Genomic DNA, 23,312 nt, shown 5'->3' on the forward strand with positions numbered 1-23,312 from the left:
GCGGTTTCACTTAATCTGCAATTAGAGTGGCTCTCAGAGGCAGCAGGAACTGCCCCACCAAACCCCAGGCATGTCACCGCGCAGACACTGTGACCTCCACTCTTGCCTCCTCTGTGTGGCTTTTAAGTCCTCTCCACCTCTGCTCTCAATTATGTGTATGTGAGGCGTGTGGGGCCCTCTTCTTCCATCTCTCCCTCCTCCATCTCCCCATGCCGAGGGGAGGGGGAGCCAGGTAATGGCACTGGATGGTCCCCAGACTGAAGTTGGGGGAGGAGAGTTAAGCGAGGATGGCCCAACCAGAGAGGCCCGAGTAAGGGCGTCCCAGCGGGCCAGGGACTGGTTGAGACTATCCTGGGGGCCACAGAAGGGGGCTTTTTCCAGCGAAGCATCTGGAACCCGAGCTGGGGCGAAACCGGATCCGCCGAGTTGGGCAGGAGGAGGGTGAGTGATTAATGACAGAGATTAAGAGATTAAACCTCTGTTCTGGACCCGGGATGGCGGAAGGGGTGGGAGGGTGAAGGGGGCCGCTCAGCTGTCTCGAAGACTTCCCCCACGTCGGCTTGGGCGCTCGGCTGCTCCTGGGACTCAGTGGTCGCACACCTCCTCAGGTGGCGCTCCCCACGCCGGTGTTTAGCGCTCCCGGCAGTGGGTCCTTGCTGACGCGCGCCTTCCCCCGCAACTGCGCGGGCCCGCAGTTTTCCTTCCCTGTGATTCTCAGGCAATTTCTCAGTCGGCTTCCTCGGATCTCCCTCACTGTCCCTGCAGAGTGTGGGGTCCAGCACTGCCTCTCCAAGTGGACATCCCCACACTCCGACCCTCACTCCCGCAGGAAGGCACCCCATCCCATTTGCGGCTGCTTCACGCCTCCTCTCATCACCCCCTCCAGGTTTCTCATTCCCTCTCGCCAGCGGTACTCCTACCTTCTCAACTTCCCCGCTCCCTCTCTCCCGCCCCGCAACGTCCTTCCCCCAGGCCTGCTCGAACCCCCTCCCCCGCTGTGGCTCGGGGGCCTCTCAGCGAACAACCTCTGTCATCTCGGATCGCCCATCTCGCGCCTTCCCCTGGATTCTGCCAGTCTGAGAATCCTCAGGGTAACCAACCCACGAGGGAGGTGGACCCTTAGAAGTGTGCGGTCCCGTCCAGCGCCTCCCCTTCGGGAGAGAAAGAAGCGGGAGTTTAGGGAAGACTCGGGTGGAGGGCGTGGGGGAGGTTGCACTCCTGGATGCTTTTCTCTTTCGACACACGGTCACCTACGTCAATTTTAGCTTTACGACTTGTCGGGGTGGCGGGTCTGTGAGTTCTTGGCCCTGTGCGCCCGCCACCATCCCGGAACGGTGCGGGCTGGGGTTGGGAGAGCGGCTGCACGCTCCGACCGACCGCTGCCTTCGCTGTTCTAGGGCAGTCTGTCCCCACAAGGCTGAGCTGAGGGACCGGTCCTCCTCCATGCTAAAAGTAGGGAGGGGTCTCGATGTCCCTCCCTCCCCAGTTGAGTGGGAGCCACGGAAATTCCACGAGTGAAAAAGGCAGGGGCAAAGGGGTTTTGGTCCTGGAGGGGAGGCCCAATGTCTCCTCCCTGAAGCGCCCCGGGCTGTCTCTAGACACCGCGCACCAGGCGGGTGCGACCTAGGGCATGCTTGTGGCACAGCAGGTTGAGCCGCAGCTTGGGATGCCACAGCCCCAGTCCTAGTGTCTGAGTGCCCGGCAGTGAGTGCTGTTCTGCTTGCGATCCATCTCCCTATTAACGAGCATCCTGGGAGGCAGCGGATGATGGTCCAAGTGCCTGAGTCCCTTGCACTCATGTAGGAGCCCCGCATAGCCTTCCAGGCTACTGGCTTGGCCTGGATGTTGTGGCTATTTGGGGAGTGAATCCGCGGATGGAAGATTTCATTGTGTGTGTCTTTCCTTCTCTGTGACTCTGCCTTTCCAATAAATAAATAAATCTTAAAAAAAAAGAAAAGAAAAAAAGATGCTAGCGACCGCCGGGTTAACATGAGGGGCGGGGAAATGGACCCACCAGCGGTTGCAGCTGGTGGGCATCAGCCACATAGGGAGACGCACTGCAGCTGCAGCCACCTGGGTCGCTCACAAAAAAAAAAAAAAAAAAAAAAAGCTCGAAAGCTCGGAGAGCTGGGCAGAGTTGCGCAGTGCGCTGGAGCCGGCCGGCAATAGCTCCATTCCAGATCCCACCGGGCGCCTGCCGCTGCTCCTCAGCCTAAGGCGTGCGTCGTCAAGGGCCACACCCCAGGCTTGGCTCTGATCTACAGACGCGGCCTCCAAGCCCCAACCGGAAGGCTCCGGAGGACGGTGGGGCTGTCCACAACTCCTGCGAATGCTCCCCTCGAGAAGTCTCCAGGAAGGTTCCTTCTCCCAGCCCACACCACTCCTAGGAAACGTCTGCCTGCAAACTTCTGGAGAATGACCAGGGTGCAGCAGGCTGCAGGGGCTGTGGCGCCAGCAGTTGAACTTTGGAGGGAAGGGCGTGGGGGTGCGGGGACAGTAATCCAGAGCCGGCAGATGTGAGCTGGTGCAGAGGCAGGCTCAACGGTGGCCGGAGCCGAGTCTGGATGGCAGAGACTTCCTAGAGGTAAAAATGGGGCTCCGGGGATGAGGAGGCAGGCAATCTGGTAGGAGGCCGGGAAACAAAGCAAGCTTTGGGATCCTGCAGGCCTTGTCTCTGCGTGGTCCACAGGCAGGTCCCTGGCCTGCCCCATGCATTCTTCCTCCGCAGCGTTTGCTGCCTCTCCTCCCCACTGTGTTCTTGGCCTACGCCTTGGCCCTGCCGGTGGGCAGAGGCTCCCTGCAAACCCAGGCAGTTGTGGTGCCCTGCTGGGGGCTCAGGCTTCCTGCCTCAGGTCAGGCACTTTCACAATAAGCACTCTCCAGCCCCCTGTCCTTGTCCCCTGCCACCTGCCTCCATCTATGGAAGCCTGGCGCCTTCAGCCCTCACCAGCTGCACACAATGACTCCCTTGATACCCTGGAGTTAGACCTGGCTGCTGGCCAGCACAGGGTTTAGGCTTCACACTCCCTTCTGGGGACAATGACACTGCCCATTCCTTCCTGCTTCGACAGGCATGTCACATATGGGGCAGCGGCCCCCTTTGCTTCCTTCAAAAACTCCTGACTTCAGCCTCCCTCTGTTACAGTCCCAGATGGAAAAGTGTCTGGCGATCCCACCGAGAGGCCCACGGAACAGGGACCTTGGCTGGGTTTACTCCCAGCACCATAGCCAGGCTCACAGAAGTGAGAAACATTTCTCAGTCAGTCAGTGGCACACACACTTCTGTCATTTCCAGGTGCTTCCCTCTCTGTCCCATGAAGCAGCCCTTGCTGTCCTCCACATCAGCTCTTTCTCTTCAACTACCTTCTCCCCTCTCTGGCCTCACTCAGTTCCAGTGTCCCTGAAGGCCTGCTAAGTCCTGCAGGGACGTTCAGGCCTCCAGCTCTGACATGTGGGGCCCAGCCCCTACTTTGTACTCCTTCCTCCTCTCTGTCCCCCTTCCCCAAGTAGAACCATAGTGCAATTCTTTGAACTTTTCTTTAAAACATCACTCTTCTTCAGCCTTGCAATGGCCACCATCCAACTCTAGCCCTCCTCTCGCCACTGTAGAATAAGGACAGGCCACTGAGGCCTGCCTGTACCAGACACCGAAGCACAGAGGGATAGTGACCTCCCCTCCAGAAAGCCTTCTGTCACCGACAAGAGCTGGCCTGAGTGGCCTGGTTCACTTAGCTCACCCTCTGAGTTCTGCATGTCCAGGGTTCTCCACCCTCTCCTTTGACAATACATTGAGGACCATGGCCATAGAGCTGAGCCCTTTTTCATACAGAAGCTCAGAGGGTTTCAGAGGGGAGTGGGACACAGACAAAGCATGAGTATCCCAAACAGATGGGGTGGGGACCACAGGAACAGTCAGAAGGAATGACAAGGAGGAAGAAGGGAGTTGCTTTTTTAAAGCTTTTTATTTCAAAAAATAAAGCCGCAATTAATTTCACATAAATATCTGGGGAGGGAAGGGGAGAGGGGTGGGGTAGGGGCTTGGCCCCTACCTCCTCTTCTCTTTCACACTGTATTGTAAAAGCAAAGGGGACGGCTAGGGAGAGAACGAGGGAAGAAGTGGTCAGTGGGGAGCATTCTTATCCAAAGGGCCCCTCGGCCCACCCTTGCCTTGGGGACTGCCTTAGCCCTGGCTTACCTTGCCGAACCAGCGGGAAAGCCATATCTGCTTCATTGTCATGTGATCAGGGAGAACTTCATTGTCAAAAAGGAGCTGTACCTAGGAGGGAGATGAATCAGTTTTAAGATCACTCCTCCTGGGCAGGTTAGGAAATCCCTTGGGGGACAGTGTTTGGCCTAGCAGTTAAGATGTCCACTACGGCCCATATCAGAGTTCCTGAGTTTGAGTCCCTTGCTCTGTTTCCAGTTCTAGCTTCCTGCTAATGCATACCCTGGGAGGCAGCAGGTGTAGGTTCAAGTAGGTAGTCCATCTACATGAGAGGCTCAGATTAAGTTCCCAGCTCCCATCTCTGGCCAAGCCCATCTTTGTGGGCATCTGAAGAAGTGAACAAGCAGATGGGAGCTCTGTCTCTCTGCCTCTCAAATTAAAAAATTAAAACAGAAAACAAAGAACTGCCCTAGTTCATCCTAGACTCTTAGATCCTTCTCCCTAAAAAAAAATCCTACTGTGAGATTACTCACATGCTGTGGATTTAGCATCAAGCGGTGACACAGGACCCTCCGGAGATGGCGCACCTCCGCTCTAACAGAACACCGGACATACTTGTTCTGGGGCAGGGAGGGGAGGGAAGAGGACAAGGTGTATGAGGGAAGAGGGCCACTGGGAACTGAGTCTCTTACACAGGCCCTCCCTCCTGCCCCTCTCACCTGTAGGACGCTTTTATTCTTGTCTTTGCCAGAACTAGGGGGAAACAGAAACAGGTTAGGGAGCCCTCTCTCTCCTTCTCTCCCTCACCCACAGCCGCGATGTAACCAAGGAAATGGGCACATCTTTACTGGTTCATCTCTTCCCAAGCCCCTCACTGACCCTGGGTCATCAGTACTGCCCCTCACCCAGCACCTGCCCTGCCCCTCACCTCAGCCTCTCCAGGCACAGGCTCAGCTGCTCATCGTAGCGATAGTAGTGGGCTTTAGAGTGGTCAAAGCTGCTGAAGGGGAGGCCAAGGTTGCTCAGGGCTGGCTCTGTGAAAGGCGGAGTGGTGAGCATGGCGGTGCAGGTCCCATGCCTCTCTTCTCCCAGGCAGCAAAACTGGGTGAGAGGAGTGCTTGGGGGTGGGGTGTTACTGTACTCTCCCACTGACAGAGACATACCTTCCCCGCTGGGCTGGGTAACACGGTCCAAGCCTCGTGACTGATAGAATTCCCGAATACGTTTCTCTTCACCTAGACAGAAAGGAGTCAAGTATGGGAGTGCAGTATTGGACCGCATGCTTTGTCTCTCTGGCTGCTAACCTCTTCACTTACACAATCCCCAAAGCCCTTGTCACTTGAAGCTGCCACCCAGCGTTAGATCTCAAGGGGGACCCTCAAAGCCCCAGTTGGTCACTCACTGTCTTGTAAACCAGGCACTAGCTTGTACACAATGTCCTGCATGACCCGGTCCAGCTTGAGGTTGAGCAATGGCTGTGTCTCATGGATCTTGATGTTGCACATGGGGCAGTACTTGCTGGTCTGGAGGTACTTCACAATGCAACTCTTGCAGACTGCACAAAGAGAAAAGCAGACTCGCATCCTCTCTAGGAACGGGTTTTATGGGCGGGGTGAAGCACAGAGGCTGCTAACTTGCTGAAGGCTAGGGCCTGGAAGAACCAGGCAGGATTCAGGGCACTCACAAGTATGAAGACACTCTGTGATGGTGGTGGCATCCACGAAGTAGCCGGCGCACAGGCAGCAAACGATATGCTCATTCAGGTCTTTGATCTTCACTCGGACCTCCTCCTGCCGACGCACCCTTGGTCACCGACCACCCACTCCCACCCCCACCCCGTACACCTTGCCAACTTGGTGTCGTCTCTTTCTTCAGATTCCACGATCAAGCCCAGCATCCCACGCCAACAGCTGGGGATTAGCTCCCAGGAGTTGGCACTCCCCTTCCGCCCAGCAGAGGGCTCCGCGCACAGCAGGGGCTCCCTTCACGTGGACTCGCCTGACCCTCCTTTCCCAGGGGATACTACACGACGTTGGCTGCACAATGCGCAGGCGTTCCAGCCCGGAGTTTGGCAACCCGACCGCAATCGCGCAGGCGCACAGGGCACCCAGTCTGTGCGCAGGCGCACTGGGCTCCTGGCCAGCCACCGCCCGTCCTCCAGCCCGCCTCAGTTCGCAATGCTAGCCGACCACAGCAGTAACCCTGCCGCCCCTGCACCTCGTTCCGTAGCGGGTCCATCTTGTACACTGACTGGAGCTGGTTCCGAAGCCTCATCGCGATCGCAATCTGGCCCCCCTGAGGAGACGCCATCTTAAAGGCAGATCCCGGCCTGCCACTTCCGGTGCCGCCTGCGGGGCGGGACTTGTCTCCCAGCAACGAGGGCTTAGGTCTTTTCGGATTCGCTCACCCTCTGTAAGGCCCCGCCCATGTCCCTATCTCCCCCGTGTGCTCACCTGAGCCCCACTGGCCCCTCCCCCTCCTCAATCGGTAATTAGGGAGTGGGGGGGTGGGGGTTGCAGTGAGCCAGGGTCCTATCTCTTCGATGTCTTGTAGGAGTCATCGTAGTAGACCCTGCCCGATCTCGGGACTAACTTTTGGAGCCTGTGAAAAACTGCTCCCTCCTACGCCGAAGGGCCTGCAGGTCTGCACCCGCTCCCGCTCAGGGTCGTCGGTCTCCTGTGACCGAAACCCTGCTGAAGAAGCCCCTTCTGGGGCCTTTCCTCTTAGTGTCGGCTGACGCGTCCGTGTTGCGGAGCTTCGTCCAGATGGCGGGCCTTCTCCGCGCTCCGCGGCGCGAGTTTCTCCGGGCTTTGCGGAGTCTCGGAGACGGGGCCGAGGGGTGGGAGGCCGGTGTGTGGGGAGTAGAGACCCCTAGGGACTTGGTAGTGCTCTGACCCCCCCATTCTCCCCCTGCTGCCGGGGATGGGGGGGCAGGCCCTGGTTAATGATGATGATTTAATCATCGGCGCCTGCGGAGGCCTGGGACAGACTAATGCAGAGCAGATGCCGAAGGAGGAGGGGAGGACAGCTAGGACACTGCCGCACGCAGACGCACGCTGGCGGAGAGCGCCTGCAGTAGCATGGGCCCAGCCCCGCGCTCGGGGAGGAGGCGGCAGCCCCAGAGCTTGCACACCACCTCCCTGGGTGTTTACAGTGGGAGTAGGAAGAGGAAAGTTACTGTGCAGTTGCAGATCCGAGGAGACAGCGATCCCGGTGGAGAATCCGGAAAGGCATTCTGGAGAAAGTGGGACTTTGTGCAGGGCCAATTTGGCCAAGGGGGAGTGGGTGGAAGAGTGGTGGAAATGGAGAAGGCAGAGTCGAGGGCAGTGACCGGAGGACGGGAAGGCGGTCTAGGCGTGGATTTGAGAGTGGTGATAGAGGAGGCAGGGACTGACGGGACTGGGAGTTCTAGCCTGAGGGCAGTAGGGAGCTGGTGGAGTTTTCTGGAGGGAGAAGATGACTCCAGGAAAGGAACGTTTCTGCCCATTTCTCCCCAGCGGCCTCAAGTTAGGAAATCAGCGGTTTATTAATCAGCCATCCCTCCCTCCCTGGCCCCAGCCTCCCTCGTCTCTCTAAACGACTGCTGTGGCTCCTGGACTGCCTTCCTCGTGTCCATCCTTGGTCCTCTATTAGGCTGCTCTGAACACGGCAGCTCAGCGTGATTCTGACAAAACGTGAATTCCAAAATACGCAGGAAAGTCTTCGAAGTGGTGGATATGTTTATTACTGTGATTGTGATGGTTTCCTGGGTGTACACACGTGTTAAACTTATTAAAGTGTATATTTTATCTGCAGCTTCTTTGTCAGTTATGCCGTAAGAAAGCTGTTAAAATAAAATTGAAAAAAAAAAATCAGGTTGTTTCTCTTTCCTATTTCAAATCTTTCAGCAGCTCCCCTTTCCTATCAGAAGTAGAACCGAAGTCCTTGCAGTGGTCTGCGAGGCCCTGCTAGGAGCCCTGGCGGTTGCACGAACACACAGGGCATGCTCCTGCTGTCTCCCCAACTTGAGCTGCTGAGTTATGCAAGTGACTCCCCCTCCCTTTCTGCTCTCTACTCCATGCGGCTTCTGTGATTGCTCTAGATAAATAACCCACCCATCTTTCACTTCCTTGCTTTATTTTTCATCTTAGCATTTATTAGCACTCATAGCTTTTATTAGTACTTAATATATTTTTCTAATATATGTTTTTCTGGATTTTCATCTATCTCTCCCACTAGACTGTAAGCTTCCCAGTGGCAGGGATATATATATATATATATATATATATATATATATATGTTTTTTTTCCCTTGTGTTCACAGCTATAGCTCTCCAGTGCCAGGTGCACAGTAGGTGTTCAATCAAAACTTTCTGAATGAACACATGACTGAATCCAGGTGGTGGTGAGGACAGCCTAGATCAGGGTTTTAGCCAAGAAATGGACAGGAAGGGCTGCGTCTGAAACGTTCCAAAGGGAAGCGTGACAGGCAGAGGTGGCCATGGCTCTGGTTTGGTAGAGGGTGGGTGAGGAGCTTGGGAGGGGAGCATGTCCTCCAGTTTCTTGGACTTAGAGGGCTTCAGGAAAGGCTGGTGGATCTGGCTAGAAAGACAGGCGAGTGGTGGGCTAAGGTGTCAGAAACAGAGAAGGAGGCCTCAGAATTGTCTGGGTGGGCGTGCAAGTAAAGATTATCAAAATGGGTGAAACCTGAGCAGACGTAGAGATTCTGAAAGCTGAAGTCTCAGCTCTGAAGAATGATCCTAGTTTGCAGTAAAAGAAAGGAAGTCAGTGGAGGAAAAACAACAGTGACTAAAGGTCTAAAGCTGTAGAATAAGACAATGTCACAGAAGCCTGAAGAAAGGGCATTTCCCGAAAATAGCTGGTGGTCAGCAAGGTGAAGCATGCTAGCGAAGTCCTGGAGAAGGGGCACTGGACACTACAACTCTCTGAGAAAGGGCCAGAGTGAAGCTAGCTTGCATTCGGTCAAAGCAAGAATAAATGACGAGGAAATGGAGGCAGTGGGTGTGCACAGTAAAAGGGAAAAGAAAAACACATTTTCTGTGAGAAGAATCGGACCAAGACTTTGCCCAGATGATAAAGATGTGAGATAGTGGGACCCGCACCGACAGGAAGGAAGGGAAGGAATGGGAGCCCAGGCTGGGAGCTTGGCCTCTTCCTGTGAAGGCTGAACAAGGGAAGATCTGGGGAGGGGGGAACACGAAGACACAGGATGTGGTGGGACCCGGCCAACACAGTGTGCCTGAGGGGCGTCGCCCCACCGCCTCCATCGTCCACAGGAACTAGCAGAAACCATCCTTTCCCAGAGCATCAGAGAGGTGGAGGCCCCCTGCTCTTGGAATGGGGCATTAAAATCTTCAGACAATAGCAAGACGCCCCAGATGTGTATGTGATACCGAGCTCGTGTCTGTTGGGCAATCTCTGGGTGGTGGTGCCATCAGTGCCGAGCTTAGAAGCTAGGGATACGCAGTGAGCCTTTTTTTTTTTTTTTAACCTTTTTCTCATTCACTGATTCATTCAAGGAGGATTATTCAGCTTGGCTGGAGACAGAGCCGGTACCCTCTAGAACTGGGAAAGTGACCGGCAAACACCTAACCTGCAGACCCGCCCCTTTTCTGTATCGCTTTGCTCTGTTCCCATCGGAGGGACTCCAGCCCATGCTGCCTCTGAAGGTTTTGCTGGAACAGCAGAGGGTTCATGCTCCCTTGCAAACTTCTTTGACTGCTTAGAAAGGGTTTCTGTGAAAGGGTAGAGGAGGGAATCACCATGTTGTCTGTCGCTTTCACCAGGACCTGCTGTGCTCTTTTAGAAGGGGCTGGGATCAGGATTGGTGGAGGGCTGCAGAAACTGGATGACAGAGGTGGCAAAGGTGGGGGAGGTTGTCACATATATTTAATTTTTTAATTTAAGTTATACAAGTTTCAAGTATTTCAAGATTGTCACACATTAATGTTCACTGTACCCCCAGCCCCCATGGCTCACCCCTTCAAACAGAGGTTTCTGAGAATGCTGGGGCCGGGGGCAAGGCGGGTTGGGGGGGAGCTGATGCCTTTGGGTGAGGAGAGCTCACTTCACTCTCTTCTTTCTCTTCCTGCCCAGATGCCCAGTGTCATTCCTGGTTCCCAGGAGAAATAAGACCCCCTCACCCTGCCTGAGGCGCCAGGCTGCCAGCCCATCTGCTGGGGAGAAAGGAGGGGCAGAGTCTTTCCCAAGGGATCCTGGAGGATCAATAGGAAGACCAGTGCTCCACGGAGACCCATGCTCTAGACTTGGGCATTTCGGTGAACACGGGAAAGCGGCAGAATGGAGCTGAACACTGGAGTGGGCTGAGGGTGAGGGGCGAGGGCTCGAATAGCTGGGCGGGGTCCTTTGGCCATCACGGGTGGGAGGCAGGCTGAGCTGCTTTTTGGTACCCACCAGCTGAGGGATGGTAGGAGGGCCCCCCTCCCCGCGCCCAGTCTCACCGGCTCGGAGGCGCCAGGGCCCCCCCAAGGGCCAGGGCGGGCTGGGGAAGGTAATGTAATTCCGGCCCAGCTAACCCGATTATGGCGGCCTGCACCGGGCAGGGCGGCGGCGGGGGCGGGTCTAAGGCTCAGGGGCCCGCCCGCAGGGGTCCCATCCCGGGGAAGGATGCAGGGTTCACACACTCCCAGCGCCTGGGTCCGCGGCCAAAGGTCACGAGGTCACTGAGCAGCCTGGCTCTTTCCCCACCTCCCTTGTCTGACATGCTCCAGGCATACTTTCTGGGGCTTGGGTGGGGTGCAGTCTCCATGGGAAAGGAGGCGGCCGCGAGCCCTACTGGGCTTCAGCGAGGTCCCACGTGTCGCCTGCGATAATTTTGCCCTCTCACTTTTGAGAGGGAGAAAGTGTGGGAGAAGGCGCAGGATGGAGGGGAGTAGAGCCACGCCTTGGCACCCCTACTCTCCACACTTTGCAGCTGGGGCCAGAACGCTAGCCCCAAGCCCCTTCACCCCAGGTTGGCCACAGCTGAGCCACCAGTCTTCTTTACTTATTTTAGTAAATCGAAATTGTAAGAAACATAGGGCACCCGTTACTGGCGTGCCGGTACGGAGCTGGGGACCTCACAGAAGAGGCGTGCGGTGCCCCAGGACCATGAGCCCCGAGGAACTGATCCCCGCCCTAGCCCACCGAACGCGCCCTGCCAGCCCTCCCCACACCTGAGCTTTTCCTTGGGCCTCCAGGTCGCGGGTCGCCGTTCCCAGCAGCTTCTTACGCAGCCAAGAAGCCACAACGAGATTTGGTTTTAGAGGGTACTTAGGCGGGAGCCACAACGAATCCCAGAGTTGGCGAGCAGGACCCATCGGGAGGCGGAGAGTTGGGGCTGAGGGAGGGGGCACCTGCCGAGGAAGCCGGCGAGGCCGACGAAGCCCAAAGGCTGAGGCCGGCGATGATGGAGGCGCGGTGAGCATCTTGGCTGACTCAGCGGCCGGGGCTCGGGCCCCTCCCGCGCTGAGCCTGGTCCCTAACAGCCTCGCCCTCCCCCGCCCCACGTAGCCTGATCGGGCAGTCTTCCCCCCACGTTTGGCGCAAACAGGCGTCCCTTCCCCTTTAACAGCCGGGCCCCGCCCCCTGCCCTACCTCCAGCCCCCACTATCCACCCGGGGTGATCTGTCAGTCACTGCCCTTACCGGAGCGGGCCAACCCTCTCCACCCGGGACTTGGACAGCGGCCCGGCAGCCCAGCGTCCATCCGCGCTTCAGCGCCAGCAAGGGAGCTCCTGCCCCCCGCCCCGGCGGTGCTCTCCCCGGGATGCGAGTCCTTGAGTGGACGCCCGGCAGCGGCGGGCACCGGCGCTGTTGCTCCCGGTGCACAGAGATGCTGCTGTTTCGGGGACCCCGGCGCCCCGCCGTGGCGGACCCCGAGGGCCCCTGAGGCCGCCGCCTGGAGCGCATCACCGCTGGGCTCCGGCAGCTGCCCAAGGCACCCTCCCCAACCACCGCACCTCCCTGCAGCCTTTCCAGGCCAAGACCCATGGAGCCGGCGGTACTGGCTCCGCACAACCTCCCTCACCACGAGCCAATCAGCTTCGGCATCGATCAGATCCTGGGCGGCCCAGAACCCCCCGGGGGCGGCCTAGGCTCGGGTCGTGTGAGCCAGAGCCATGGGGAGAGCGCAGCGTTCCCGGCCGGATTCCACGGAACCGCCGCGGGTTACGGTCCCACGGGTTCTTTGGCCTCGCTACCTAGCAGCTCCGGAGTGGGCCCGGGAGGCGTGATACGTGTCCCGGCTCACCGCCCGCTGCCCGTGCCGCCGCCCGCGGGAGGCGCTCCTGCAGTGCCTGGGCCCTCCGGTTTGGGCGGCGCCGGAGGCTTAACGGGACTCACCTTCCCCTGGATGGACAGCGGCCGCCGCTTTGCCAAGGACCGGCTCACGGGTGAGTTTGCCCAACCCCTCCAGCGCCCAGACCGCGTTTCCTCGTCTCTCATCTGCCCCAGCCCAAGGAACCCTTCATGGCCCCCCAGGTCGCTCCCGCGGATCCCCCCGCTACGCGGATCTCTAGGTCCGCCGACAAGAGGCGATGGGCAGGGAGCTGCCGTCGGTGCCCGCGTCCCCTTCTTCAATCCCACGGTCCGCGCTGCGGGGAGGGGTGGGTGAGGTTGCGGGGGAACGTCGCCCCCTCTCCCCAAGGGAAGGTTGTTTCTCCCGAGGCCCTTTCTCGTCCAGAGGCCTCTTGCCGATGAGCCGCCGAGGGACCGGGCGCTCTCTCGGCCACACCGCGGGCACCCTGCAAACCCTGCCCTGCTCTTTCTTTCTCCCGGTAGCTGCGCTCTCGCCCTTCTCCGGGACGCGCCGCATAGGCCACCCCTACCAGAACCGGACCCCGCCGAAGCGGAAGAAGCCGCGCACCTCCTTCTCCCGCTCGCAGGTGCTGGAGCTGGAGCGCCGCTTTCTGCGCCAGAAATACCTGGCCTCGGCAGAGAGAGCCGCACTGGCCAAGGCCTTGCGCATGACCGACGCACAGGTCAAGACATGGTTCCAGAACCGACGCACCAAGTGGCGGTGAGGCACAGCGCGGGCGCGGGCGCGGGTGCCGGCGCGGGCGGGCAGGGCCAGGTGGTGGCGGGGCGCGAGGTGGGCCGGGACCAGCCTGGCTGACCCCGTGTCTCCGCCTGCCCAGGCGCCAGACGGCAGAGGAGCGCGAGGCTGAGCGGCACCGTGCGGGCCGCCTGCTCCTGCACCTGCAACAGGACGCGCTCCCGCGGCCGCTGCGGCCACCGCTGCCCCCGGACCCCGCTCTGCCTGCACAACTCGTCGCTCTTCGCACTGCAGAACCTGCAGCCTTGGGCCGAGGACAACAAGGTGGCTTCCGTGTCCGGGCTCGCCTCTGTCGTGTGAACTACACCTGACTGATTGGCCGAGCGCTCTTTTCCGGACCCAAGGCGCTGCGTGCAGAGCCGGGCCCAGGGCCGTGGAACCCGCGGTCGCCGCGCCCCACGGTCCCGCGACCGCCGCCGAGCATGTGAGGAGCACAGGCCTTGAGGCTGTCGTCGAGGGCCTCTTTCGCCACCGGCAGGTTCCTGGCCGGCATTGAGCGGGTGCGGGGCGCACTCAGACCACGACCTTTCCCGCCATTTTTCGCAACTGCCGTTACTCGGCGGCTGGAACCCCAGGCGCAAGGAGGCGGGACCTGCAGGACTGTAGCCAATGAGGTGTGGGGAGGGGGCGGGCTGGCTCAATGGGGAGCTGCCCTCCTGCGGGACTCTGGACCAGCTGGTGAGGGGGCTGGGAGCTGGAGATCCCGCGGGGCGTGAGCCGCGCGCTCGCCGTAGCGCGTGCTGACTGGGTCCCGCGCCAAAGGAAACGAGACGCCAGCCGCCGCCGAGTCAGGGAAGAGGTGCCGCAGCTCGAGAGTCTGGCTGCTGCTGCCAGGAACCAGAGGGCTGTCCCCACGGGGCGTTTCATCCCTCGACTGTAAAATAAGCGCTAAGGATTTCTTCCTGACCTCGGGCCTCCTGTTGTCCTGTGCGTCTCGCCCGCCGGCCGCGTCCTCTCTTGAGCTTCACAACGAGCGTGGGCTGTAGGTGAGACGGGGCGTACACACCCCGGTGGCACAGGAAACCTAGAAAGAAAATCTGGCTCTGGCCGTTCACACGGGCCAGAGGGGAGAGGCGGAAATGGTAGGCAGAGTGGAGGTAGGGGGAGCACAGTCTGGCAAATAACTTGCAAGTGGCAAGCCTGAGAAGAATGAGAGTTACCAGCTTGGCGATGTGGAGGATGACGAGGGTATTGGGAAGACTGGAGCGAGATTGTGGGTGAAACTAAGTGCTAGTCTTAGAATAAATTCCGGGAAAGTGCCCCCATCCCCCCCCCCCCCGGGGGGGAGGGGTGGGTTGACATCCACCCAGAAGTAGAGATGGATGGAACGATAACAGAATCTCCCAAGGGAGGGAGTTCTGCTGACAGTTCCAAGGACCAGCTCATTCTTTCTGCCAAATTCTACAAACAGATAGCCCATGTGCAAGATGGTGGGGGGATACCAAGGGCAGAGACGGGGAGGGAACTCCCGGGCCAGCAAGAAAGGAAAGCATGATAGCTCTCTGAAGCTGTAGGAAAAAGGCTTCAGTTTGGGGGTGGCCCCCAGGGCTGCTGGGAAGCTTGTGGTTCAAAATTGGGTTAGAGGATGTTCGCTAAAGACTTCAGGTTTAAAAAGGAGTGGGATTTAAGGTGTATGAGGAAGAAAGATTAAGGTTTGTTTTTTTTTTAAAAAGATTTATTTATTTGAAAGGCAGAGTTACACACAGAGAGAAGGAGAGGCAGAGAGAGAGAGAGAGAGAGGTCTTCCATTCGATGTCCCACTCCCCAGTTGGCCCGCATCAGCTAGAGCTGTGCTGATCCGAAGCCAGGAGCCAGGAGCCAGGAGCTTCTTCCAGTTTCTCTCATGTGGGTGCAGGGGCCCAAGGACTTGGGCCATCATCCTGTTTCCCAGGCACTCTATCTGGCACCCATATGGATACAGGCGGCGGCTTTACCTGCTACGCCACAGCGCCTGCCCCCAGAAAGGGAAGGTCTTGTCTGATTGCACTAGCACTCCCATTCCTCCTCCCCTGGAGGCTGGAGCTGCTGTGTGACAGAGGGAAGACGCGGGGCCTGAAAGCTGTCTCCTATTTCTGTGCTAGACACATGTCAGTCCCAGCATGAAGGTCCAAACAGAGGTGGACACCAGGCATGTGTGGTGGCAGCTGTAGGAGCTGACCCTGGATCTTGGCTACAGAGTCATTGCTGACTCATGGATGTTCGCCCAAGTGCATGGTGTTGTAGAACAAAATTCAAATTTTGGCATCTTTTATGGACCCAAGGGCAGAAGATGGAGGAATGGGGAGCAGGTCTGTAATCAATGGGAGTCTAAGGGAAGGGTCCTACTCTGTACAGACCGTGGCTGATCCCATTCCCTCCACTCCCAGCCCACCATATCTTACCATATCTACCAAATCCTGGCTCAAGCCCCAGGATTTACATTTCACCCTAACGCTTTGGGCTTCTAAATCTGGCCAGTGGCCTCATGGTTAGTCCAGGGGAGGATCTAATGGCACAAGATGGGTTCAACAGGGTTCCACAGGCAGGCAGGTCACTGCAGGACACAGGCATCTCTAAACTCCTTGGTGGGGGAGGGTCCACTTCCTGCTGATGAATCTGCCATTTCTTCTCTCAGCTGGTTCAGCAGGGTCTCTACTCTCACTGGCGGGCAAGTTACTCAGGAAGTATGGGGGGGCCAACTCCACCAGCCTGACAGACAGAGTCATAATTAGATGATTTGTGTTCTTCTCTTACAACGTAGACTCAAACTTCTTGCCCCCCTCTTCCTCAAACCCTCTCTCTTCACCATATGCTACTACAAACTACTAAGAAAGCACCCTTCTTAAGTGCCTCTCATTCCCCAGCCTTAATTTTGGCCTCAAGGAGAGGGGTGGGCAGTGTAGCAGGGTGTCAGGAACTCACACTCTGTGGTTGAATCTCAGAAACAATGGGAAAGGCAGTTGTCTTTGGATATGGAGAAAGTGTGATATAGCACCCAGGGTGGGGGTCTGGCAGGAGCCCGGCGGTTTCGGTAGCAGCAGTATGAGGAGAGCTGGGCCACATGCTTGTGTGTTAGCAGTAGGTAATTTCCAGTCCCATCTGTGTCTCGGGCCACCTTATTGAAAAACAAAGGTAGTGTAGGAATAAGTAAAGGGAAGAGGCACCTAGCAGAAAAAAGAGAAAAGTGGGGCTGAAAAGAATTAGCAAGGAAGGTGTAAGTTTTAAAGGGAAAGCATTACCTCTAGGTGTAGTAGGTCTGGTCCCTACTATACCATATGGTATTTCCCATGGCCCCTGTACCTTAAAGCCTCAAAGAAAAATCCCTCCTGGTCTAAGGGATTTAAAAAATATATACCGATATATATTTTTTAAAGATGAGAGAGAGAGAGATTGATTCTATTCACTGTATCATTCCCCAGATGGCCACAACAGCCAGGTTTGAGCCATGCTCAGGAGCCAGGCTCTGAAACCAGCAGCCAGGAACTCCATCAGGGTCTTGCATGTGGGTGGCAGAGGCCCAATTACTTGGACCATTTTCTGCTGCTTTTTTCAGGTGAATTAGCAAGGAGTTGGATCAGAAGCAGAGCAGTTGGGACTCCAACTGGTACTCCTAGTATGGGATGCCATGGGTGGCTTAACCAGCAGTGCCAGCCCCCTAAAGGGTACTCTGAATGGCCACTTGGACCCCGGTTTCAGAGGTGGCACAGTAATATTTGTTCCCCTGCCTTTTGCTCCTTTTGTCACCGCTTTATCACCTGAAGGAAGTATCCCGACAGCAGTGCTTTCTGAAGGTCTCTGCGATTCTGCTCAGAGCCGAAGGCTGGTTGGGACAAGGGAAGTTCAATTCGCTGCATAAGTTCTAGGAGCTCTTCCGAAGTTTACGGGCTCGGCATAATGCTGCCCAGTTTAGACCCCGAGCCTGGCACCAGGGCCTCATCTGCTCCACCTACGAGAAGAAAGGGACCAGCCACAACTATGGCCATTGAGACCCCTGGAAGAACCCAACCCTTGACCAAAGAGCCCAGAGGGCTGTTAGCTGGTGGCATGCTGTTCCCCTTGAGATCTGGAATTCCATAAGAGAATGCAGAGTGGGCCACTCACTTTGTATAAAGGCTTCATACACCTGGATCAAAGAGCTGTGGTCACCATCTGCATGTTCCAAGGCCCGGCGCAGGGCAGCTTCTTCTGCACAGAGTGGTGGACGGGTAAAACCCAGGGGCGGCTGAAGATGGGAGAGAGGAAGGCAGTTTTGGGGAATGAGAAGGGGTAGTAATATTGGTGGAATGTTGAAAAGGTAGAACTTTCCTTCTGGGAACTTTATTCAAAAAACATTGATAACTTCCAGGTGCTATGCACTGTATTAGATCCCGAGGATAAATACAGTTAGCCCTCCATATCTGTGTGTTCCACATTTGTGGATTTAATAAAACACAGATTGAAAATATTTGGAAAAACTTTGTATCTGTACTGAACATGAACAGATTTTTTTCCTTGTCATCCTCTAAACAGTATAACAACTATATCTTAAGCAGTATAACAATTATTTAGATAGCATTTATATTGTATTAGGTATTACAGAGGATTTAAAAGTCCTTAGAAAATTTGCAAGTTTTTAAATTTTTATTTATTTTATTTGAGAGGTTGAGAGAGAGAGAGAACGAGAGAGAGAGAGAGAGAGAGAGAGAGAGAGAGAGTAAACAAGAATGCAAGAGCTCTCCCACCTGTTGGTTTACTCCCCAAATGCACACAACGACCTGGACTGGACCGTGGCAGGGCTAGGAACTGGGAACTCCCATGTGGGTGGCAGGGACCCAGGTACCTGCCTCCCAGAGTCTGCATTAGCAGGAAGCTGCCGTCAGGAGCCAGTACTGAGAATTAACCCCAGATACTCGGACATGAGACATGGGCATCTTCACTGCTAGGCTAAGTGTCCGCCCCTACACCATCTTTTCATTCCATTTTCCATGAGCATTTTGAAGTTCCTTGTATAAATAATCTAGAGATGATTTAAGGTATATAAGAGGATAGATTATGTGCAAACACTGCCATTTTATATAAGGGACTTGCAGAACTGCAGATTTTGTAAGAGATCCTGGAACCAATCCCCCTCAGGTACCAAGGATGATAGTAAGTGAAAGACAGTCTCTGCCACCCAGGAGAGTACAGTCTGGTGGGAAAGAACAAGAAGGAAGCAGCTTTATAAGCATATGGGGATGTGCATGTAGTATTCTAGAAATAAAGAGTAGGGAACCTAAACCCAAGCTTTGCATGGTGGGGATGACAGTGAAGTGGCAACAGTTTTTGAAGTTTGAATGAGCTGAGTGGAGAAGGGGCAGGGAGAATATTCTAGACTGTGGGAAGAGCATGGTATAAAAGCTGATGGCATGGCATAGTTGGGGAATGGCAAACTACCTGGTATGGGTGGAGGGAATGACAGGTGACAGAATGGCAGGGGATAAAGCTGGAGAGGACGGCATAGGCCAGGTCACGAGAGGCTGGGTGTGCTGTGTAATGGAGTTTACAACCTGTCTTGAAGGGTTTTAAGTCAGAGAGTCCATGATTTTGGAAATATTCCTGTGACTGGTTAGATTACTGAAGGAATCCAGTTGAGCAGTGACGAGGAGTACTGTTGGCACTGGCAGTATATGGAGAGGGGCAGATGGATTTTTAAACACATTTAGAAGATAAACATGGAGGAACCTGGAGAAAGATTAGTCTAGAATGATGGGTAGTAGACCAGCAGAGATGATGGTATTATCTGATGCTGAGGATCGAGAGACAGTAAGATTTTGGAATGTGGTAATGGCGTAGTTTAATACAGTGCATGAGTTCAGTGCTGAGTTGAGGTGCTACGAACTATTCTGGTAGCAATGTTGGCGATCTCTCTCTCTCTTCCCCTCTCTCCCTCTACAAATGGCTTACAGAAGCCAGAAGAAGGGTCTACAAATGGCTTACAAAGCACAGGTTTGAAAATTTTAAATATAAAGGTAGCACTTTAAGTTATGGGTGTGGATTAACTTGCTCAGGGAAAGGGCCAAGGTTAGAGCCATGAAGACCAAGTTAAAATGGGCAAGCAGAATGATGAAGAGCCCAAGGCAGAGATTAAGGGAATGCCCAGGGGTAGGATGAAAACCAAGGGAGGGGGCATCACAGAGGCTGGGGAGGAGACAGTTTCAAGGTAGGAGCAGTCAGCACTCTCAAATGTATAGAAACTATGAATTAGGGCCGAAAGGGCACTTAGATGAGGTACCTGGGAGGTCACTGGCGAGCTGCAAGCCATTTAAGTGGTATGTGGGCCTGAAGCCGGAATGCAGCGAGGGAGCAACACACTAGATACGGGGTGGGGGTGGGGGGGCACAGATCATTCTGTGTAGCTCGAGGAGATGAAAGGGTTTAAGAAGAGGGGTGTGTGTTTTAGTAATGACAGCTAGGAGAGATTTAGGCCTACTGAGGGGGAGGAAACCTCAGGGAAAAAGGCTAAAGAGAGGGAAAGAAGATTAAAACTTCGTTCTCTAGGCTCTGTGAGGGGTGGGAACTGGAGCAGGGGAGGAAAGGCTGGCCACAAAGCTATTAGTTTATAGCAGATTTATACCAGTGAGCATGGCGGCGAGGGTAAGCATCTCATCCACACAGTCAAACTCGCATGAGGCCAGCAGTGCTTTGGCCAGCTCAGGGGGCAGGGGGAACTCTGACAGGACGACTCCCAGGTCTGACAGGTCGCCATCATCATCCAGGGCTGCCAGGTAGTCTAGGTCTTCCAGGGCCTGCATCAGCGCTTCTGGAGCTAGTGAGGAAACAGGGCTCTGAGGGCGTGAGGTCTCAGAACTGGGCGGTCACACCGCAGCCCCTGGGCAGGCCGGCTGCTCACCAGGCCGGTCCAGGAAGCGCCACTCTCCTGGCTCTGCAATCTGTCTCCTCTTCAGTAGTAACACCAGGGGGCTCAGATTCTCCTCCCACACCCTGGGTTGGGGCAGTGGGGGAGCCTCTAGGTCTAGGAAGGACTTGGGATACAGGCAGAGGCAGGATCCTGAGGGGAGAAAGACTTGGGAAAGAAGCCACTGTAGATGTCTCAGGGCCTGCATGCAGGGGACTCTTCTAGTGCTTGACCTTGGCAAGGGCAGCAGCTCTTACCTGATGAGAACCCTCTTGCCCGCTGTTGTCTTGCCTCAGCCTGGCACCTGCTGATTGGCCTCAACACTTGGGATTCTGCTCGGATGCGAGGATTGTAAACCTGTTGCCCGCCCCCAACCAAGTCCAGGACAAATCAGGGTGGGCCGTTTCCAGCTTTAGCCACCCCCCCCCCCCCCCATCTCTTTCTCACTCACACTTCGAAGCTCCAGTCCTGAGTCAATGACATGGCGGATGGAAGGGAGGGAGAAGGAGAAGTCAGCCAGCCAGTGAGTGACCACCACTTTTCGGGCGCCTGTGTCTACATCCTCGTATACAGCCTGAACGGCTTGACCACAGCCTGGGTGAAGGGGTAGCACCCGCGGTGGAGGCCCTGGGAGAGCCAGAGACCCCACCTCCTTGGACAAGGATTCACAGCACAGGGCTATTTCCTGAGGAGAGGGGAGGGGCATTAGGGCAGTAGTCACCTTTTAAGGGTCACAGACCCTTTGAAAAGTTGACCCTCCACTCTAAAAAATGCACATAAAGTTGGGGGCACTATAGCTTCAGGGGTTCATTGAGCTGTAAATACCTGCATCAGAGAAATCACGAAGTGGGTGGTAGACCTCCTTATCCTGCCTTTGTGGAGTTTTCCCCCAGGATCCCAGATCCCAACCCCTCCACTGTTCCCCCCCATACTCCAGCACAGGAAAGCAGTATGCAGAGTACCTCCTCACCAGGCAGGTACACTAACACGTCTCCTGGAGCCTCCTTCTGACACAACTCGAGCACAGCGTGGCAGGCAGCTTCCACCAGATCAGTAGGCGCAGTGCCCCTGAAGACAGGAGTGGGGCTCCCACCAGGGTCTCTGGGTACGTGCACAGTAGGAGGATTGCCCCAAAAGGCTTGCAGCTTAGGCTCAAGGGCTGGGTCAGTAACCACCACCACTCTAGGGTCCCCTGGAAGATTTCCCAGCCTGGCATCTCGCAGGAGCCCCTGCAGTGAGTCTGAAGCCACCGACCGCTCCTGAGCCTCATCCAGCACCAGCACGCCCCAGGCTCCAGGCCCCCGGGTTGAGGCCACCTCCTGCAGAAGCAGTCTGTCCCAGCAGAACCTGTAGACATTGGCAGTGGGCGGGGGAGTCAGTGTGGATACTGACCAGCCTGAGAAGTCCAGGGGAACTCCTCAAGGGACTTGGGTTTTGTTACTGAAAGTCAAAGATTCTGTGACTGTCTGTGGACCCATGACTGTGACTCCCTAACCCCAGAGTTGAACTCCAGCTGGGAAGCGCGATTCGCATGATGAGGATGAGGTTCACTATCTGAGGCACTTGGCTGGAGTTCAAGGGCTTAGTTTAGCAGTTGCACTGTGCATGATTTAAAGGGTGAGCTGGGCTGGGGGAGGGTATGGTGAGATGGGAGGATGGGCTTATTTTCACGTGGTGAGGGGAATTAGGTTCCAGTCAGGCCTGCGGAGGACCCCACCTGAGCAGGGTCTCAGGCCCTGTGCAGTCCTCCTGGGGGATGCTGTATCCAACCTCATGACCCAGGGTCAGGTCCATCTCATCAGCAACCCGCACAGCCAGGCTCAGGGCTGCCAGAGGGTAAGGCTGAGCAACAGTAACCTGGCCCTTCTGGAATCCCCTGGCCAACGCAAACTCTGCACACCACTGAGGGATCTGGGGGTAGGGCAGGAAGGACAACCAGTCAGGGCAATGTAGGACTTCAGTCAGAGGTGCTGAGCAAACAATGGCCTTTAATTTTTCCTTGTTTGTGAAGTCCCTGGGCTTTTCACCAGCCCTCTGGGACCGGCTTAACCCTTTGCCCACCTCCCCCTTAATCCAACATAGCTCAGTCCACCCACCCCACCCCTTGCCCAGGGAAAAGCCAATTCCGTAGTCCCTCCCTTTGTCCACTCCCAGAATCTCCCCCCACCTGGGTGCTTTTTCCCGAGCCAGGCTCCCCAGACACCAGCACCACTCCAGTGGGGCTACTCTCCAACTGCTCCAAGAATTTAAAGCGAGCAGCCCAGATGGGCAATGCTCGGCGCCGCTCAAGGAGCTCGTAGTAGTGGGAAGAGAAGGGCAGCCCATCAAAGGGATTCACAGCCAGTTCAGAGTCCCCAGGACTCGGGCCAGATTCTTCTGTCAGCCCCAGAGGCTGAGAGGCCATGGTAGCTGTTCGGCAGGACCTATAGGAGTCAGGATAGCCAGTAAGGTCTCATATTTGGTGACTTACCATACCACCTTCCCACCTTGGTCCTGACCCCTAAGCTCTACCCTCAGGTAACAATGCCCTGGGGTCCAGCCTTTCCAGTTGGCCAGGAAGCAGCACTGAGTGTATAAGGGACTTTCCCCCTATTGTCAGGCGGTAGAAAGCTTGTGACCAGTACAGGGGTCCTTCGGGGCAGCAAGAATTAAGAGACCCAATGACCTATGGGAAGGTCCCAAGGGGACAGGATAAATAAGGGAAGGAACAGGAAGGGGTGGGAAGGACAGCAGGGCCACAGAAATTCTGGATTCAAACCTGCTTGCAGCTCTGAGACGTGTCAGGATGGCAGCCGGTTCCAGACACACCCAGCCAGTCACTACCAACCCTGACCCAGCAAAGTACAAAGGTAAATTCCAGCTCCGCCCTGGGGCTAGGCTCACACTCTTAATCTTGAAACTTGCTTTGGGGGTGGGGCCATTTGCTCCACTTTATTTAACTTAGCAGTCTATGGAAAACAGGCTCCAGCCACGATACTGAGCATGTGTGACCTGGCAGATGTTGTGTATTGTGCTTACAAAAGGCATTCTGGGATTTGTAGTTTTGCGGCAGCAGCTTCACAAACTTCACAAACTGGACCCAAGTTGGGGTCCAGTTGTTGAGGGGTCTTCGGTTCAGTTACATTTCCTTAATATCATGCACCTCTTGGCACGAGGAGATAATTTCAGGCAGTTTTAACCATTTTGATCACTCCCCACAAACCTACAAGGAGATTCTCACTCCCATTCTCATGGGAAAAGC

General features: G+C 55.9%; 3 protein-coding genes across 3 annotated transcripts; 1 reads left to right on the forward strand and 2 right to left on the reverse strand.

Moving 5' to 3' along the window:
- Positions 1 to 3,960: 3,960 nt before the first annotated feature.
- On the reverse strand, positions 3,961 to 6,537 carry PCGF1 (polycomb group ring finger 1). The gene is made up of 9 exons (XM_062208717.1): positions 6,383 to 6,537; positions 5,850 to 5,955; positions 5,568 to 5,720; positions 5,329 to 5,400; positions 5,094 to 5,199; positions 4,885 to 4,918; positions 4,699 to 4,785; positions 4,196 to 4,276; positions 3,961 to 4,093 (listed from the first exon to the last, which is right to left on the reverse strand). The coding sequence occupies exons 1-9, from the start codon at positions 6,473 to 6,475 to the stop codon at positions 4,046 to 4,048; spliced, it is 780 nt and encodes a 259-aa protein (XP_062064701.1). The 5' UTR covers positions 6,476 to 6,537; the 3' UTR covers positions 3,961 to 4,045.
- Positions 6,538 to 12,024: 5,487 nt separating this feature from the next.
- Positions 12,025 to 13,544, forward strand: TLX2 (T cell leukemia homeobox 2). Its single transcript, XM_062209715.1, is given in 4 exon segments — positions 12,025 to 12,556; positions 12,945 to 13,182; positions 13,301 to 13,412; positions 13,414 to 13,544. Coding segments are annotated over 4 exon segments (858 nt in total). The 5' UTR covers positions 12,025 to 12,153; the 3' UTR covers positions 13,519 to 13,544.
- A 1,369-nt stretch (positions 13,545 to 14,913) lies between these two features.
- DQX1 (DEAQ-box RNA dependent ATPase 1) lies at positions 14,914 to 23,257 on the reverse strand. The gene is given in 16 exon segments (XM_062209716.1): positions 14,914 to 15,844; positions 15,846 to 15,908; positions 16,123 to 16,146; positions 16,148 to 16,312; positions 16,953 to 17,068; positions 17,071 to 17,125; positions 17,127 to 17,143; positions 17,299 to 17,419; positions 19,349 to 19,353; positions 19,790 to 19,981; positions 20,066 to 20,224; positions 20,329 to 20,428; positions 20,523 to 20,756; positions 21,034 to 21,418; positions 21,789 to 21,982; positions 22,239 to 23,257. Coding segments are annotated over 16 exon segments (2,163 nt in total). The 5' UTR covers positions 22,476 to 23,257; the 3' UTR covers positions 14,914 to 15,748.
- Between the last annotated feature and the right edge of the window lie 55 nt (positions 23,258 to 23,312).

Source organism: Lepus europaeus, chromosome 13 (assembly GCF_033115175.1).
Source record: "Lepus europaeus isolate LE1 chromosome 13, mLepTim1.pri, whole genome shotgun sequence".
In the NCBI taxonomy this organism is placed as follows: Eukaryota; Metazoa; Chordata; class Mammalia; order Lagomorpha; family Leporidae; genus Lepus; species Lepus europaeus.

Bases quoted from the DNA above. Each gene is read 5' to 3' on its own strand.
- PCGF1 (XM_062208717.1), bottom strand. From the start codon at position 6,475: ATGGCGTCTCCTCAGGGGGGCCAGATTGCGATCGCGATGAGGCTTCGG. The intron at 5,956-6,382 runs GTGCAGGGGCGG...GTGCGTCGGCAG, and splicing joins TGGACCCGCTACGGAACGAG to GAGGAGGTCCGAGTGAAGAT. The intron at 5,721-5,849 runs GTGAGTGCCCTG...CTCTTTGTGCAG, and splicing joins CACAGAGTGTCTTCATACTT to TCTGCAAGAGTTGCATTGTG.